Raw genomic sequence first — 18,152 nt, 5'->3', positions numbered from 1 at the left:
ACCCCACCGGGGAGCAGGGGACGATCACACCCTTACAGTAGAAATGACAGACCTCCACGCGGGAAAAGCTCCGGGTCAAGATTTTACAATTTATCGGATCTCTCCAAAACTGCCAGTGAAATTCTCAGTACGGAAGGGGCAAATTTCCCCGCTCCACCAAAACTTCGAAACCCAGGAGACAAAAATTCTAAGAAATATTGTGACTACCATCATGCTCGGGGTCACAATACAGATGACTGCTGGTCTTTGAAGCAAGAAATAGAAAAGGCAGTACGGTCCGGAAAGCTATCGCATCTAGTCAAAGAAGTAAAGGAAGGAAAATCTTCAGGGAATTCGGGAGATAATCCGAACAATCAACCAGCAATTTGCATGATCCGTAGGGTGAACAACCAAGGCATCAAGCGGTCCAATCAGCACTTGGCCGCCTGGATGCAGCAACCCATTGGTTTCCCGCCCGTCAGTCTGGAAGATATCAAGGACGGACCGGTCATAGTGTCCGCAGTCATTGCAGGACACAAGGTTCGAAGAGTATACGTTGACAGCGGAAGCGCCACCGAGATTATGTACAAGCAATGCTTTCAACAGTTAGCCCCACAGACAAAGGCGAAATTGCTCCGAGTATCAATGCCTTTGGTCAGTTTTTCCGGAGAGGTGGTCCAGCCTTTAGGCCAAATCACTCTGCCAACGACGATGGGGGAAGGAAGTTTGGTTCGAACTGTCAACTTGACGTATCTAGTGGTTGAAGCAAGGTCCGTCCACAATGTCATACTAGGAAGACCTGGTATGTGCGCCTTCGGAATTATCAGTTCTACCATACATGGAGCGTTAAAATTCCCCACCGAAGCAGGGATAGCAACACTGTACTCCAAATCTACGATCGGTGTAGCCAAAATACGACAGAGCGATGGTAATGCCGAGCCTCCTAATACTCCCACGGATGGCGCCAATTGAAGAACCAAAAAACCAAGTCTAGGCCGAAGCCTGTAAATGAGGATTTGGATCTTGTTAGGGATTGAGAAAGGCTCCTGCAAAACAGAAAACCGTTAGGCTCGCCGCAGAGATGGGAGGGCCCCTCTGCGACCACCATCCGGCGTGAGGATAAGTATTGGTAGAGAGAGAAAGTAGAGAGAGAAAATAGGGACGAAGGTTCAGAGAAATCGTACTTGGATTTGTACTTGAAGGGGTATTTATAATAGTCAACTGAGATGACGTCTTCCGTCTGGACGCACTTGAACGGGGGCTCGTCTTCGGAGCTTTTTGATATGGGGCGGACATGCTTTGGATGTCCGCCCAAGTGGAGTCCGGTTCGTCTCAGGGATCATGTCCGGCTTCGGACATGTGTCTTCAAAGGGTGTCCGGGGCGCTTTGCGGGGAGGGGTGCGGGGTGTCAAGTCCCCGAGCGGGAACACCGCCGCCATCAAATCGGGGAGGCTAAGCGGTGAGTGGGAGCGGTGTGTACTCACTGATTGAGAGAGAGGAGAGAGAGAGAGGGGGTGATTGGTTGTTAATGTGGGTCCACTCTTTTCCACCAATCATATTTTTTTCTTCTTTTTTATAAAAAAATAATTGTGTGAGTGGAGTGATGCCAACGTTTGAGTGCAAAATGAGGACTTAAGAGGGGAGTTGACGTGGCGCGTGCTGATTGGATGTGTGTAAGAGAGGTCACTCCCCTAAGAGAGGAGTGCCCCTCTCACCCTAAGCCTCCTTGAGATGGTTCTTGTTGAAAAATAATTTAATCAAACAATTAATTTATTAATTACCGAGTTATCAGCCAAACCAGTTTGTTCCAACTTGAGCAAACTGATTAAAGAAAGGTAGAAGGAGACTGTCCCGTTGTCGGACGAATTTAAAGAACACGAAAATTAAAACCAACCTGGCGAAGATCGTTGAACGAAAGCCTTGAACTGCACAGATGATTCCTGTCCTTAAAGGATTTTACGCGCTCGTATAGCTGTGAGCTGCAGCGTAAACTCCCAGGATTTAATGCAGAACTGATCTGGTATTCCAACAGCAATGGAAACCAGAAAACGCAGAAGCTGGAACGAAAACACGAACACCCAGATGGAGGAGAGTAGGCTGCGAAATTATCAGTCTATGAATGGGTAACAGGAAGCTTTTATTTATAGGTGTGGGTTATACCAGAGAATGAGAAAAATAGGGAATGATATATCAATCCCATACGAATTCGTTTTCTGGATGTATATCCATACGAATTCGGTTACTGTATAGTTATCCCATACGAATTCGAATCAGTATGGGATAACCCCCACTGTTTCGAATTAATCTCTATCTCCCTATCTCATTTGAACCACAGATCTGACCCACCTTAGCTAAAAATAAAAGCTCCTCAGCTCCTAGCGACGATGCGTACGTGCAAAGTGCGCCTCAAACACGCCCATTCGCGCCTCAAACGCGACCATTCACGAGCTCGCGGCTCGGCTCGGCTCGGCTCGGTGCGCGTGTGGGCTTCACCCACTTCTCAACCCATTTATCACTATGGAGGCCCATAAGGGGTAATCCCTTATAAACCACTCAAACTTCACTCACTCCACCAATGTAGGATGGAGGAAACATACCAACTTGTATGTTCCTCTTTAATATTATCTTTAATATTTCCAACAGTTCTCACTCTGAAAGTCACACCCACAAGCATGGACATGGTAAGGCTAACTAACACTCATATTATGAATAAACTAATCTCTGATATATCTATGGGACTTTATCAATGAACTTATTTTAGCGTAATGTTTATCACAACAGGTAAGTACTGGTCCCGAAATGGGTAAATGTAATTCTTTTACGCTCTTTGTGAAATTTTTTTGGGATATGCATTTATTACTGTAACTTTTTACTTTCTTTATGGTGTTTTGAAGTTCATTTTTAAACATGGCAGGTCTCAAAAATCAGTAATGACAGTTTTTTAATCCAATTATCCAAGTAGTTATATTCTTTCTTTTGTTCTTTCTTTTTTACTATTCAAAACACAACATACTCTTTTATGTTGTACAAAACTAAAATTAGTTTTTTTTTGCTGAATCTTAATCTAGGTATCATTGATTGTCTATAAGATGAGTGGTTTCGATGCTGGTTATGGCCTATGGGAGTTTCATTATGTTATGAATGGTGAGTTTTTATATCTTAACTGCTCTGGATTTATTTAGTTGATTTCAATTTTGATTCATTATCTTGCTATGGTTGAATGTGTGGGACATTAAAAAGCCTACGAGATTGGGTATTGTGTTACTGAATCAACCGAACCAAACCAATTATACATGTAGCTATTTGAAATATGTGATATCCTTTATACATAGTTATTTATCCTTTTAGTCTCATAAATATGTGGTGTTCTTCATGTTCATAATTTCATATTTAGTAAGAGTTAAGTTGGTTGTTTTTAGGTTTCTTGATAATTCTTCTATTTCAAAAAGTAGTTGCTTTGTTTCATGTTGATGTAATTGTTCTGTAGTTGGACAACATAAGTTAGCAAATTAGTGATCATATATAAACATGCATTTAGATATGGAAAAGTTCAAGTGTAGGTTTAGACCGGAATTATCGCAACATGCATGCTTCATTTAGATTGTATATTTGGTAACAAGTTGAGGGATAATCTAAAAGCCTTCAAGTTAGTTATAAAAGAGTTCGGAATATACTTTGATATAATTTTTATTTTTTATAGGGCAATGGCTGTGTATGCTTAATGGAGTGGTGCCAACATGGGTTAAACTCATTTGGATTAACGATAGGGTAAGCACTTAATCCCTTATTTAAATTGTGGTTGTAATGATGTTGTAAATATTGAAACCCTTTAGTTTAAACTTAAATCGCAATGGTTTCACATTTCTTGATATTTTTAATTGTGTAATGCCCACGTCAGCCAGGAGGATGTATTGAATGCGGCTACTATGTGATGAAGTTCATGCAAGAGATAACTTACGAAGGAGTTGAAATACTTGACAATGATAATGTAAGTTTAGGCATATTTTAGTCTGTATATTAGAGAAATATGTATTTATATATACAAACAAATGCTTAAATTCATATATTAGGATTAAATTCTGATTTTTAAGATTTATTTTATTTAATTGTTGTCTCAGGTTGGGAAAGGAGTAGAAGAATACTCGGCTGCGGATATGGATGACATTCGTGAAGATTGGTCGACTTATGCGGTTAACTCTATTTTTAAGTTATAAATCGTATTTTAGGTGTTGACGATGTATTGACAGACAATTCTTTTTTTGTTAACGTTAAAATATTTGTAGTATACTTGACAAACGATTATGTAATGGATTGTTTTGGTATATATATATATATATATATATATATATATATATATATATATATATATGTGTGTATTTGTTTTATGAATAACATTTATTGTTTTTGTTATTATACATGTATCCAGGGCAAATTAGTAATTTTATAAAAAAATTTTATACAATTAAAAGCATGACACGCATAAATGAATGTCATACGTATGTGTCATAAATGCTTCTCATGAACGTGTGTCATTAAAAAGTATCATAAAATGAGTGTCATGAATGTTTGTCATTAAAAGGTGTCATAAAATGGGTGTCATGAATGCGTGTCATTAAATGTGGGTCATTAAATGTGTGTCATGAATGCGTGTCATTAAATGTGTGTCATAAAAACATGACACACAAATGCATGTCATGTTAATTTTATGACTCCTCAATCAACGACTCGCATTTGCGTGTCATAAAGACCCTTTCATGACACGCAATGCATGTCAAGAAAGATGTTTTTTCTAGTAGTGGGATAATAAACGAGCCGAGCCCGAGCCGAGCTCGAGCTTGAGAAAATACCAACGAGCCGAGCTCGAGCTTTGAAAACAAAGCTCGAATCGAGTCGAGCTCGAGCCCGAGCTCTCATAAGTTAATCGAGCTCGAGCTCGAGCCTGGTCGAGCTCGGGCTCGGCTCGGCTCGTTTGCACCCCTATATTGGAGCTTACGCTTTGCGGCAGGGTGCTAGCGAGAATGTATTTGTTACATGATATACCAATGGGTTATTATAAACTATAATCTAAACAATGGTAAAAGTAAGCAATCAACATGGTTAAGTAAACATGTCTAAAGTTAGAAGTTAACTTTAACTGTAATAAGGTAAAAAATAATAATTAATTTTTTACTAGTACATTGATGGGTCAAATATAGATCATGTAGGTTTTAATCTAAGCGACGGTAAAAATAAGCACATAACCCGGTTAACTAACATATTTAATAATCTAACTTATAATAAAAGACTACAAATAATGCCACATGTAATTCTCTCCTTCAACCTAATAAATTTTATTTATATTTGTTTAATAAATTTCTTTTAATATTAATATTAAAAAATAATCAATATATAAATATATCTCTTATTTTTATTCTTATCTTTATCTAAAATTAATAAATAATTTCAATTTTGCAATTTAGACCCTTTGTTTTTTTACTTTTAACCCAAAGTTTTTCATCTTTTACAATTTAATCCCAACAATTTTTTTATTTTCAATTTTGGTCCACCATACTTTTCATCTTTTCCAAGTTTTTCTTTTCGTTCTAAATTTATGAGTTAATACATCGCAACGTGCGTGGGGTTCAACATTTTTTCGTATATTTTTTCCCGTTTGACTGACCCGTCACGTCACATCTATTTTTCTGCGTTTGACAAGTTCGTCCAACACACGGGTCCTTGATGAACTTAGTTATTTTTTCTATGCTTTACGTTTTGGTTTAATTTCTCAGCAACGAGCGTGCGTGATTCAAAAATTTTACGTCTGCTTTTCGTTCGGTGTTATTTTTTCTCCGTTTTTATTTATTTTGCTTTTACGAGCTTTTCCGGTGTTCGTGGTCGCTGACAATGATATAGTTTTATGACAACCGCTGCAACGCATGGGGCTTAATACTAGTAAAGTAAATAAGTAATAAATTAAATAAAAAATAGTTAAACTTATATAAAAGATAACATAATTATTAAACTTAATAATAAAGTAAATAAATAATAAATAAAATAGAAAAGAATTAAACTTATATAAAAGATAAAATATTTACTAAAAAAATAAAATTATTAACCTTTTGAACTTACCGTTGAAATTGTTTATGGAATATATGGATAATTTTTCCTTTTACTTACGTTATAATTTATTACTTTCTTATAATTTCCTAGATTCTATGTTAATGAATAATTGAATATTGTATTGTAGTAAGTGGATATATATTTCTTTTCTAGTATCCTTCTCTTGTACGAAAGATAGGTGACTTCTCCCAATATTAATGACTTAAAACTAGGATGATGTTTTTTGTAATTATCATCTTCAAACAATTGAAGAAACATACAGAGAAACGGTATTATGTTCTTTTCACTTCAACTTTTTCCCCTTTGATTTTTCAATAGGTATAACTTTCTTATACATTAATATTTTTTCAAAAAATTATACCGCATTAACGAGCATTTCATCCTTTTTAATTCGGGCAGTCTATTGCTATAGTTTTCTTAAAAAAGTTACATGATTTTTTATTACCAATTACGTGATTTTGAAAACCCAGCATGACTACGTGATTTCATTATAATATTTGAAACCTCACTAAGTGATTACGTAGTTACATAAAAATAGCTGACTATGTATTATTACGTGACTACGTGATTTTGAATAGTCATTTCATGATTACGTGGTTTCCTTATAGTATTTTATGTGATATCACATTGAGTGATTACGTAAAAAAAAAATATGTAATACATAATATTTCATATGTAATACCTAATATTTCAGGTCTAATCATGTAATGAAGATAAATTATATACAAAACATTAGCCAAATGAACCTATAATAACCACATAATGCCGTATATTAGAGATTTAATAACGTAATAAAGTATAAAACAATCAAGTTCTTATTATTGAATGTGTAATCAAGTAATGAATTTATATTGAATGTGTAATCACGTAATAACATCAGTTATAACAAATCATATTGAATGTGTAATCAAGTAATAAATTTATATTGAATGTGTAATCACGTAAAGTTTTATGTTGAATGCGTAATCACGTAATGGATATTCAAAATCACGCAGTCATTTGTTGGGTATTCAAAATCACGTAATCACGTAATGAACTAATGGATATTCAAAATCCTGTAATTTTTTTTAAAGAAAACTATAGTAATCTGTTGCTCGAATTAAAGAGAATGAAATGCTCGTTAATACGGTGCAATCTTTAAAAAAATTATTAACGTATAAAAAAGTTATAGTCTTTTGAAAATCAAAAATGGGAAGTTGTTTAAGTGAAAAAAGGACTAAATTACCCTTCAAACCAAGGACACTTGTCCTCCTCTCAACCTCACGTATGCTTCGTACGAATCTTCTCTCATGTACAGGATCCATTCTTTTTTTTCTAAATATATTCTAATAAAAAATATCACTAATCAGGTCATTTAAATACCAATTTTAAAATAGCCAAAAATCGTCCAACTTAAAAAAGCTGACAATTGTTTAATAGCTTGGTTATGGTTAGATTTCAAAAAATGAACTCGTAGACAACAAATTTAGATATATTAGGGTGTTAGGAGTGGTTAAACACTTGAGAGTAACAAACTAAAAAATCGACCAATCAGAGTGCGCCACGTCAACCAGTGAAAAGTGTTTAAACTTTGGTGAAAAGTGTTGGCAATGGTTTAGACATTTGGTGAAGTGGTAAACTTTTTAAATTAAAAAAAAGGAAAAATGTGACTGGTTAAGATTGAAATGGACCCCACCCCACACCCCCCTCTCTCTCTCCTTCCTCCCTTCCCCACATCGGTTATGCCTCACCGAATCTGTGCCCATTTCGTCAAACACCCATGCGGCAAAGGTGTTGGCATTGGTTGCCGTGAGTTTGCCGATCAGTGCCGGGTGGGTTTACAGCAGGGCCGTCCCCGAGATTAATAAAAAAAATTTGGGCCTCGTGCAAGACAAAAAAATTGGGCCCTCTTCGTATAATATAAACTTGTGAATTATATATCTAAAAACCACAATACGACAATAATTGATTAATTTTTATAAAAATATACAAAACAATAGTAGTGTAGCAAAATAATCAAACTAACTTACTTAAGCAAATCGTGAGGCTCTCCTAGCGTTTTTGGAAGCAAAGCTCTCGATCAAGTCTTTATAGTCCATACCTTCTAATATTTCGTTTTCAATAGATATCATCGCCAAGCCATTAAGTCTTTCTTGGGACATTGTCGATCGCAAATAAGACTTCAACAACTTCAATTTTGAAAAGCTTCTTTCTGCCGATGCCACTGTTACCGGAATTGTCAAAAGCACTTTATATGCATTTATAGCATTAGGAAAATCACCTAGCCGAAAGATATTGTTTAAAGCATCAATAGGGCTAACAATGTGACTCGGTAAGAATGTCTTGATCAACTTCAACTCCAAATAAAGTTCTTTAGCATCAACGTCCGATTCTTCGTTACATTTCAATGCATCTTGAAGACGATAACAACAAGACTTAAGATCTTTTTCATCAAGTGTCTTCAACTTTTTAGGAAACAAAAAACCATATATTTTTTCGAATTTTTGGTATTGATCGAATCTTGTTTCAAGAGAACTTATAGCTTGATCTACAATACATAAAAAGTAATTGACTTTAAAATCCTCATCGAGTGAAAATATAACTTCTTCTACACTTGAATTCTCATCAAATTGCTTTTTCCTACGTATCACACGTTTTTTAGGGAATTCCGCATCAACACCCAATTCATTGGCAATTTCTATAGCTTCATCAATTGCCTTAGAAAACCCCACTTCTCTATAATTTTTGAAGTATTTAATCAATTTGTCCACTTCATCAATAGCAACATCAAGAACCACATCCTTTGATTGCAATCTTTTGCTCACCACATTCACATTTGATAATATTTCATACCAAATGACGATCTGTACCAAAAATTCATAGTCACCAACCTCATGCTTTTCAAGTGATTTAGCTTCGCTTTGAATTTTAGGATCATTATCTGAGGCCCTAACTTCTTTCAAAGCTTTTCTTACATCTACAAGTTGAGTTCTAATAGGCTTAATGCTATCTACACGACTTTCCCAACGAGTGGTAGACAATGACTTAAGAGTCAACCCTTTAACATTTTCTTTTAAAATATGCCACCTATTAATGGAATTGGCAAAGATCGTATAAATGCGTTGTATTGTTCCAAAAAACTCTCTAGACTTAGTAATGGTGTTAGCCATGTCACACAGTGCAAGGTTAAGACTATGACAACCACAAGCACTATACAAAGCTCTAGGATTTTTTTCTAAGAATCTCCTTTGAACTCCACTTTTTTTTCCCTTCATGTTTGCTCCATTATCATAGCCTTGACCACGCATATCACCGATATTAAGACCAAGAGACTCTAATTCCTTAGACGTAACTTCAAAAAGTCCTTTACCGGTAGTATCATCAACAACCAAAAAACCTAAAAAAGATTCCTCAATGGTCGCATAATTAGTATTATGGAGTAATACTTTGCTTCCTTTATCTTCGTGATGATTTCTGTTTTAATTTGATGAGCTAGTTATTGTATCAACTCATTTTGAATGCTATGCCCAAGATAATGTACATGGAGTTCATCACTCATGATACGTCGCACATGCTCTTTCATAACCGGGTCAAACTCTTCCAACATCTCAATCAAACCCAAAAAGTTTCCATTGCTCTTTTGATACAACTTCTCATGTTTTCCGCGAAATGCTAGTCCATGTTTAGCAAGAAATTTCACAAGAGCAATAATCCTAAAGATAACTTCTTTCCAATAATCTCTTTCTTTTTTGAATTGCTCATAAGTTCCTTTGTCAATTGTTTCATTGCATTCTAACCTTTGGCGCATTTCAAACCATTGATGCATATTCTTGAGATGTTCAAAGCTAACTTCATGCGCTTTAAGACCTTGAGAAGCATGCCTCCAATCCGCATAACCTTCGTTATCTAACCCACCTTTCGGATGCCCTTGTTTAAAAAGTTTACAACAAAAACAAAAGAGTTTGTCAAGCTCTTTTGAATACACTAGCCATTCTCTTTCACGTGTCTCCCTGTTTGATAGAATTCTAGTATACATGACTTTAGAAAATCGCCTTCCATCTTTATCCACGGGACCCTTATCAATAGTCAACTCTCTTTTTGGGCCTTTCTTAACCAATTCATTTTTCAAGTTAGGATTAAGCGAATCCCAAGTTCTAGGATCAAAAATATCAATACTAGGATTACCATTATCATTATCTTCACCCACATTAGCTTCATCCACATTAACATCATCTTCACCCACATTAGCTTCATCCACATTAACATTAACATCATCTTCACCCATATTAGCTTCATTCAAATTAGCATTCATATCACCTTCACCCACATTAGCTTCATCCACATTAACATTAGCATCATCTTCACCCATATTAGCTTCATCCACATTAACATCCGCATTATCTTCACCCACGTTAGCATCCACATTAGAACTAGAACTTTGAGATAGTTTTGAGAAAAATTTGTGTATACGCGGCCCTTTGTCAGCCTTTGCTCTTTCTTCCTCTAGCTTCTTCCTTTTACGTTTTTGACAACCAGATAGGTATTTGTATTTGGGAACGGGAGGCATAATCTCTAGAAAAAAAATACAAAGTTTCAATATTAACTCTAAAAGTTTTGAACATTAAAATAATTAACTAACATAATCCTTAAAATAAGATGGCATTGGGATTAATAGAATAATAGATTAGCATTAACTGTGAAAGTTTTCAACTATTTAGCATTAAAAAAAATTAGATAACCTTCAACTATTTAATATTTAGTGGCATTGGGATTAATGAGAATAGTCGATTTACTTCAAAGGAATATTAAAAACTGATAAAAAACAATAAAATCCATTATAAAGGCACATCACTTCGCTGGGGCATTTCGACAAACAGTTTGTAAGCGGTCAACTATGAAATGTTAAACTATGGATTAAAGATCACTGAAGATTATCCTCGATGTTTTTGAATGAATGATATGAAACTGAAACATTTGCAAATCCCTTTCCATTCAAATAAAATTTCTGATTTCCATGACAATACCTGATCAGGCGAGCCGCAAGCGATTGAATGATGATGTCGGCCAAAAAACTCGCAATTCCTAATCAGTAATCACCCAACGAATAGTCGAATAGCCTTGTAGATGGAGATGAAGATGAATCGTGAGAGTTTGCGTTCTTCGTTCTGGGATTTGTTTAGTCGCCCACCACAGCCAACGTAAAGTTGTAATCGGATTTGGGGATTGGGGCCCAAATCTGAGTTGGGTTTTTATTTTGGGCTTAAAATTATCAGATATAATACATAACTAATAGAAACTTATAAAAAAAAATTGGGCCCCTTGCCAATTTGGGCCTTGTGCAGTGGCCCGACCTGCACAGGCCCAAAACCGCCCCTGGTTTACAGCCCCCACTCCGGACACCCTTAGATTTTCACTATGTATTTAGTGCCGATAGCATGGAATAATAATAATCTTGATAACCATGGAATTAGTGCCGATAGCTTTGATGCAACTTACATGGAGTTAACTACTACCAAAGTGGGTGCCACATACATTGGCGGACCTAGGATTTTTTTTTAATGAGGTCTATTTTTTTCGGTGTTTAAAATTTTCATAACAAAATGTTAAAGTTTTCGGGTCGGTCCTCGTTCAGGTCGGGTCATAGCGAGGTTTGAACTAGATTTAAAAAAAAAAAACAGGAAAAAACAAGTTATACAAGGATTGAACCCATGAACTCTTGTTGGTAAAGAGAGGAATTTACCACTACACCAGATTTCCTTTCTTACAATGGTGTCCACCTAATTTTATTTATGAGTTCATTATACAATTTAATATACCGAATCTACTAATATTTTTAAAAATATTGGGTTCGGGGACCCCGACCACTATATGTGGGTCCCACATATGATATCTCCATGTATTATTTATTTCCGATATTCAAATTTCAAATTAACAATATTAATGAGGTTGTAGATATTCATGTGGGATTGTGGGGGACAATCAAAATTGTGTTGGGCCCATTGAAAGACAAACAGATGGTGGCGGGCTGCAAGTGGAATAGATATACATAATATTTTTTTCGAAAGAATTTAGGTGATCTACTTGACGGGTCACAAATGGGTGGGTGGACGGGTCTCTGAATCACTTATGAACAGCAAACGGTCCGTTCACCCGAGGTGGTGCATGTTCTGATAATATTAAATCGGAATCGGGTTGATGTTTTTCTTGATCCAGATGACATTGGTCCGAAGGTAAAACTCGAGGACGAGTTTTTGAGTTTTAAACACGGAGAGTATAATGCAAGATTATCTTATATATTATATTAAATTAAATTTGTGTTTCCAATTTTATTTTATTTAGCTTCCTATTAAAGTTATGACTCCCACCTATAAATTGGGATTTAATGTTTTATTGTAAGTCAGTTTTTTTTGGACTTCGATTATTGTAAAAGACAGCTTTGAGGTCTCTTTGAACCGGATGGTTTGGTATGAAGCTTTTGATTAATTATAGAGTTATTAAGCGATTTGATTGCTTCTGTTTCCGCATCAACATCGCTAGGGGTGCAAACGAGCCGAGCTACTCACGAGCTACTCAAGCTCGGCTCGAAAAAAAGCTCGAACGAGCCGAGCTTAAGCGAGCTCGAGCCCGAGCCTAAAAACAAGCTCGTTTAGTAAACGAGCCCGAGCCCGAGCTTCGCTTATCGAGCTCGAGCCGGCTCGCGAGCTTAATCGAGCTTTCTCTTTATATATTTTTTATTAATATATTAAACAAATATTTATATAATAATAATTACCATTTATATAAATATAAAAAAAATAACTAAATCATATGTATAATAATAATTATAATTAATATAAATTAATTCAAAAATACTAAACGAGTCGAGCCCGAGCCGAGCTCGAGCTTGAAAAATTACCTTCGAGCCGAGCTCAAGCTTCAGAAATAAAGCTCGAATCGAGCCGAGCTCGAGCTTTCATATGTTAAACGAGCTCGAGCTCGAGCCTGGTAGAGCTCGGGCTCGGCTCGGCTCGTTTGCACCCCTAAACATCGCTTTTATTTAGTTGCCAAATAGGTGTCCCGAAATAAACCCGGTCATTTTTTAAGGTTATATTGATCATTATATCGAGTTATTTTAGGGTGAAAAAAAATATTCAAACCCTATTCAAATTGGCTTGGATCGGGCTGATATCTGTTTGGGTCTAAAACCAGTATTCTTTTTTCAAAAAAATAATATTTTTTGTGTCGGGTTGAAACCAGTTTGGATGACGAGAGATTGAGAGATGAAACTGGTATACAAACTGATGATATAGATCTGGTTGAAAGTGGTTTGACTTAAACTGGTTTGGTAGTTCAAATCAGGTCAAATTATGAACCAGTTTTTTTTTTTTTTTTTTTGTCCATCACTGAAAGTTGGTTGTTGAAGCTCCAGCCTCTTAAATTTGGGTTGAACAAGTAAGAGCACAAATTTTGAATTATGAAGAAAGAAAAGGCCCAGTCCCAAATGAAGTGACATAAGCTCTTGGTCAAGTGCTTATTGGGCTTGACTCCCTCAAATAATTTTTATTTATTTTTATTCTTTTGAATATGGCATCCAAATCCAATTCTCAAATAACCGACATTCTGCGGTGAATCTTTTGTTTCAACTCCATGTTTCCATGCATTTACTTTAGTTTTTAGATTTTTATATATTTTAAGAATTTTTTTAAATGATTTTTATATATTTTAATAATTTTTTTAAATGATAATACTTTGTTTTGTTCAAAACCAAAACTCAGTTTAAAACCAATTACAAATAAGTAACAGGTAAATGAGCAACAAGTTGTGTCGTAACCCTTTTTGAATAGCAAAACTGATCCTACTAAGACATTTAAAAGTATTTAAAGTAGATTCCATTCCACCTAAACGTATATTGCACCAAAATAATGAGTAATATATATGATAAATGCATGATAAGTAATAAAAAGATGGATACTAAAATCATGATAATTCACGTCTATAAAAGCAACTAACACAATACCATATGGCCTCAAATGCAAAAGATAGAACTGAAGAAGATTGTGCGACACCTGGCAAAACGGGCAGGTCGGGTCGGGTGACGGGTCAAAATAGATCAATTCAAAAAACAGAATGTATTGGTTCGGGTCGGAACGAGTCCGGTCAAAACAGGTTTCGGATGAGTCGGGTTTGGTTAAGAAGGCCTTCTTTTTATAGTATATACACGTAAAAGAAATAAAAAAAAACCCAAATTTATACTTAGTTCTAGACGGGCCGGGTTAGGTTAAAAAGGGCTTTATACTTTGTTCAAATAGATAATACATGAAATGACAAACCTAGATATTTTCAATTGATAAGAATTTGCTGAAAAAATGATCAAGTGCTATACTATAATGGAAAGATTGTATGAAGGGGGTATAACTCTAAGACCACTCGTAGTGGGATTTTATTTTGGCGTTCCTTCCTCTCCTCCCCCCAACCAAAAAAAAGCCCTACAATGCCCCTCTACCGCCCCAGGGGCGTTTTTCTTCAAAATTTTGCTTGGGGCGTTCCAAATCAAACGCCTGGTGAGTTTCTTTTGGCCAATCATGTCACTACACCCATTTTAAACATTAGTTTTAATTTAAAAAAAATAACGGGTAATAATTGCAAGAACATTATACTACTACACCCGTTATAAGATAATGCCCTATAATGTCCAAAAGCTGATTGGACCGTCACATGGCGGATAATGCCCAAGGGTGGGACATTATCTTCCCCTTCACACTACACATGGTTTAAAGTTTAGCACTTTTTTTCTTAGATACCAGTTCTCATCAACATAATGAGTTGTCAGTGCCATAAATCCATATATCATGATAAAACTCCATAAATCAGAAGCCAGACATATCTTACCGTTACCTTTTCTAATTTGTCTTTAAGAACCATCTTCCATCGCTCGTATATTTTTAAGACATCCACCTTTGCAGTATTTCTTATTATGAAATTCACATCCCATGTTTAATTTGGGCAAATTTCTTGTTTCCTTATGTTTCACATAGCTAAAAGGGTAGTTATATTTGATAATTGAAATTGCTAACTTCTCCTTGTACACTGTTTGATTTAAAGGGGCACTTTTTTTTTGCTAGACCGGCTCATCAACATCAAAACACTAAGGGATATGTCGTATCAAGTTAGATGGTCCCGAGTAGGGATGAACAAATGGTATCGGGTATGGGTTCGAAACCGGTATCGAATTTCCCGAACGAACTCGATTTTCGGTAGCAGTATTTACTTTCAAATACTGATCCTTACGAATACCGATACCGTACCGGGTATTTTCAGTTACGGTACCCATTTTTTGGGATTTTTGGTACCGGTTCGGTAGCGGTTGGTACCAAGCTCATCCCTAGTCCTAAGCTTGCATTTGTCACATACACCTTTCCACAAGCACTATAACTTGCTTTTTGGGTAAATTACATTTTTCGTCCTTTATGTTTGTATCGGATTGCAATGGATGCCCTTTAACTTCAATAATTACAGTCGCAATCCTTTATTTGTAAAAACCATTACACTCTAGGTCCTTTAACATTAACCTAATTAAAATTTTCAGTTAAATCTATTCAGTTAATGGTATTTTGGTCATTTCATAGTTTTATTTAAAATTTCTTAATAAAGAAAACCAAAAAGTTTCAGTTCAATCATCATTTCCAGTTTCTACTCTCTAAACACTGTCTCTAAACTTCCCCTCTCTCTAAACCTTCATCTAAGCATTGGGATTCTTATTCTGCAGATTTGAGGATTTTGGATATTTGTTACGGATCTACAAACCAGTTACACTCTAGGCTGTGTTGTGCATCAAATAATTCAGATTTGGGCTCTGATCGACACAAAAACCCTAATCCCCAAATTAACAAAACTACGATATAAATCAAAGCTACAACGCCTACCTCCATAATCACAGACTCACCAATCAGACACTACTCGTAAGCCCTTATCTACATCTATATTGATATGTAATTCTGCATACTCTTGTGTTTTTTTATTGTCTCTGTGAGATAAATCCTTTGAAATTTCAGCAATTGAATCCATAGCTTCATGAGTTGCTTCTTTTTTGTGGATCACCGGAAGCAGCTAATAAAACTCCGTTGGATATATCTATTGTTATTATTTATTTATTTTTTATTTTATTTTTGTAAATTTGAATTACCTTTGGTGATCCAGTGATGGCATGATGTCTTTGAGACCTGATTTTAATGACAATTATAAGCATTCTACGTTGAGGCACATTTAAAATTTGAATTTCTATTTTATTCATATATTTAACAAAAATAGTATGAAATAATTTGAGATTTTGGTTCTTGAAGTGATGAAGTTTGCATTGGGCACTACGAGTGATTAATTAATTGCTTTAATTGATAAATAAAGCAACCTAGAAAGCTATTGTTTATAAGGTGGTGATGGTTGTTGCCGGAAATGGTGGTAATGGTTCTTGCCGGAGATGGCAGATGGTGGTGTGGTTACAGGTGGTGGCGGTGGCTAGGAAAGAAAGAAAATAGTGGTGGTGGTGGGTGTTATAAATGAGGGATTATAATGGGGAAGAAATAAGGTGTGAAAAGACATAAATGCCCTCACATGAGGTGCACATGATATTTCTTAACTGAAAAATTTAACTAGGTTAGCGCTAAAGGACCTAGAGTGTAATGCTTTTTACAAATAAAGGATTGTGACTGTAATTATTAAAGTTAAAGGGTATCCATTGCAATTTGATACAAACATAAAGGACGAAAAGTGTAATTTACCCTTGCTTTTTTATCCCCATCTGGTGCAATCGATAATGGGTGAAAATAGTTCCAAACGTAAGAACGATGTTTACCCTAACTATATGAATTACCTTCATCTTTAGTATTCTGTTGTCTAATGGGGTGTTTGGGATTGCTTATTTTAAGCAACTTATAACTTATTGACTTTTTGAAAAGTTAAATGGTGTTTGGGATTAGGAGTGTATGTGAGAGGAAAAGTCAATAAGTCACCCAATTGTGACTTATTAACTTTTCCAAAAAGTCATAACGAGTTTGGAAAAGCTAAGCCAAACACCCCCTAAATTTTCTGTTGTTTGACATACCTTTCAACTACAATTATATGCATCAAAACAACTAAAATTATTGAACAAATCTTGAAACGATGTAAACAAATATTTTCAACTGCAATTATTGAAAGTAACCCTAAGTTGTTCAATTACTACATCAATAGGAAAACAGAAGAAACATCAAATAATATGCAATAATATGCAGTAACAATGCAATTGATTAATCACTTTTAAATTAATTCAACATCAATTCTAAATTCAATCAAAATCATCGATCCACACAAAAATGCAAGTCAAAATGAACATAAGTCATCGAACACCGTCGTATACACAATACTTATACTATAGTATAGATACAACTAGGATTTGTAACCACTGAAACTTTTAGTAACATGAGAGCCCTGTCTGCGATCCAAAACTTGACTGGATCTGTTCAACCAATGATAAAGATTTAAACTTTTAGCCAAATTACGCATTGCCAATAAAAAATATTCATATTTCACAGAGTTACACAATGGAACATCGACCAGCAATAAAAAAACAAAAAAAATTGATAATTCAATTAAAGATTCCAGTAACTTACCGTTTACACCCATATTTCCAATCGAATAGTTCTCCTAATATTCCAGAAAAGATAACAACCTAAGATCAAACCTACATCTTGTTGAAATCAAAATTACTAACGAGGTTGTACATTTCAATCGAAATTAATCAATACCCACTAGCAAGATTCAAACGTTAGACACAATTACGTAGCAGAACACTATCAAGAACTCAACCAAAATCATGAATTTGATAATTATTTCAAGTTAAATTATTGCTATGATAATATGATCATTGAATTCTATATAGCCACAACTTACTTTAAAACCAAACTTCTTTCGAAATCCTAAACGTAGCCAATTCAATTAATGCTGCAACAACCAACAATCTGATTTAAACTTAATATCTGAAAACACAGTAAACACAGTCATCATCCCACCCCCACCGAAGGATTTTTAAGATGAAAACTCATTAGTTTTGGGGCCAGCGGGGTGATTCCAGATTCTCTATC

The 18,152-nt window shown here is 35.3% G+C and overlaps 1 protein-coding gene, 1 long non-coding RNA gene and 1 other non-coding gene across 4 annotated transcripts; 2 read left to right on the top strand and 1 right to left on the bottom strand.

Annotated features, from left to right (window-relative positions):
* Nucleotides 1-8,052: 8,052 nt before the first annotated feature.
* LOC110908979 (zinc finger MYM-type protein 1-like) lies at nt 8,053-11,277 on the bottom strand. Of its 2 annotated transcripts, none has more exons than XM_022153981.2 (2): nt 11,082-11,277; nt 8,053-10,629 (listed from the first exon to the last, which is right to left on the bottom strand). In XM_022153981.2, exon 2 carries the CDS (start codon nt 9,363-9,365, stop codon nt 8,088-8,090), a length of 1,278 nt encoding a protein of 425 aa, XP_022009673.1. In that variant the 5' UTR covers nt 9,366-10,629; nt 11,082-11,277; the 3' UTR covers nt 8,053-8,087. Both variants share the same exon structure in this region, with proteins under 2 accessions (XP_022009673.1, XP_022009674.1).
* Nucleotides 11,278-15,720: 4,443 nt separating this feature from the next.
* Nucleotides 15,721-16,290, top strand: LOC110905737. The gene is made up of 2 exons (XR_002573380.2): nt 15,721-15,995; nt 16,089-16,290. It is a non-coding gene; the product is annotated as an uncharacterized LOC110905737 (long non-coding RNA).
* On the top strand, nt 16,229-16,296 carry LOC118487059. The gene has a single exon (XR_004880225.1). It is a non-coding gene; the product is annotated as a small nucleolar RNA R66 (small nucleolar RNA).
* The last annotated feature ends 1,856 nt before the right edge of the window (nt 16,297-18,152 follow it).

This window comes from Helianthus annuus, chromosome 14 (assembly GCF_002127325.2).
Source record: "Helianthus annuus cultivar XRQ/B chromosome 14, HanXRQr2.0-SUNRISE, whole genome shotgun sequence".
Taxonomy (NCBI): domain Eukaryota; kingdom Viridiplantae; phylum Streptophyta; class Magnoliopsida; order Asterales; family Asteraceae; genus Helianthus; species Helianthus annuus.
The sequence above is the reverse complement of the archived record's forward strand: the minus strand, read 5'-3'. Positions and strand labels throughout refer to the sequence as shown.

What these genes read in the sequence shown, in the direction of transcription:
- LOC110908979 (XM_022153981.2), bottom strand. Translation starts at nt 9,365, where the DNA reads ATGCGTGGTCAAGGCTATGATAATGGAGCAAACATGAAGGGAAAAAAA.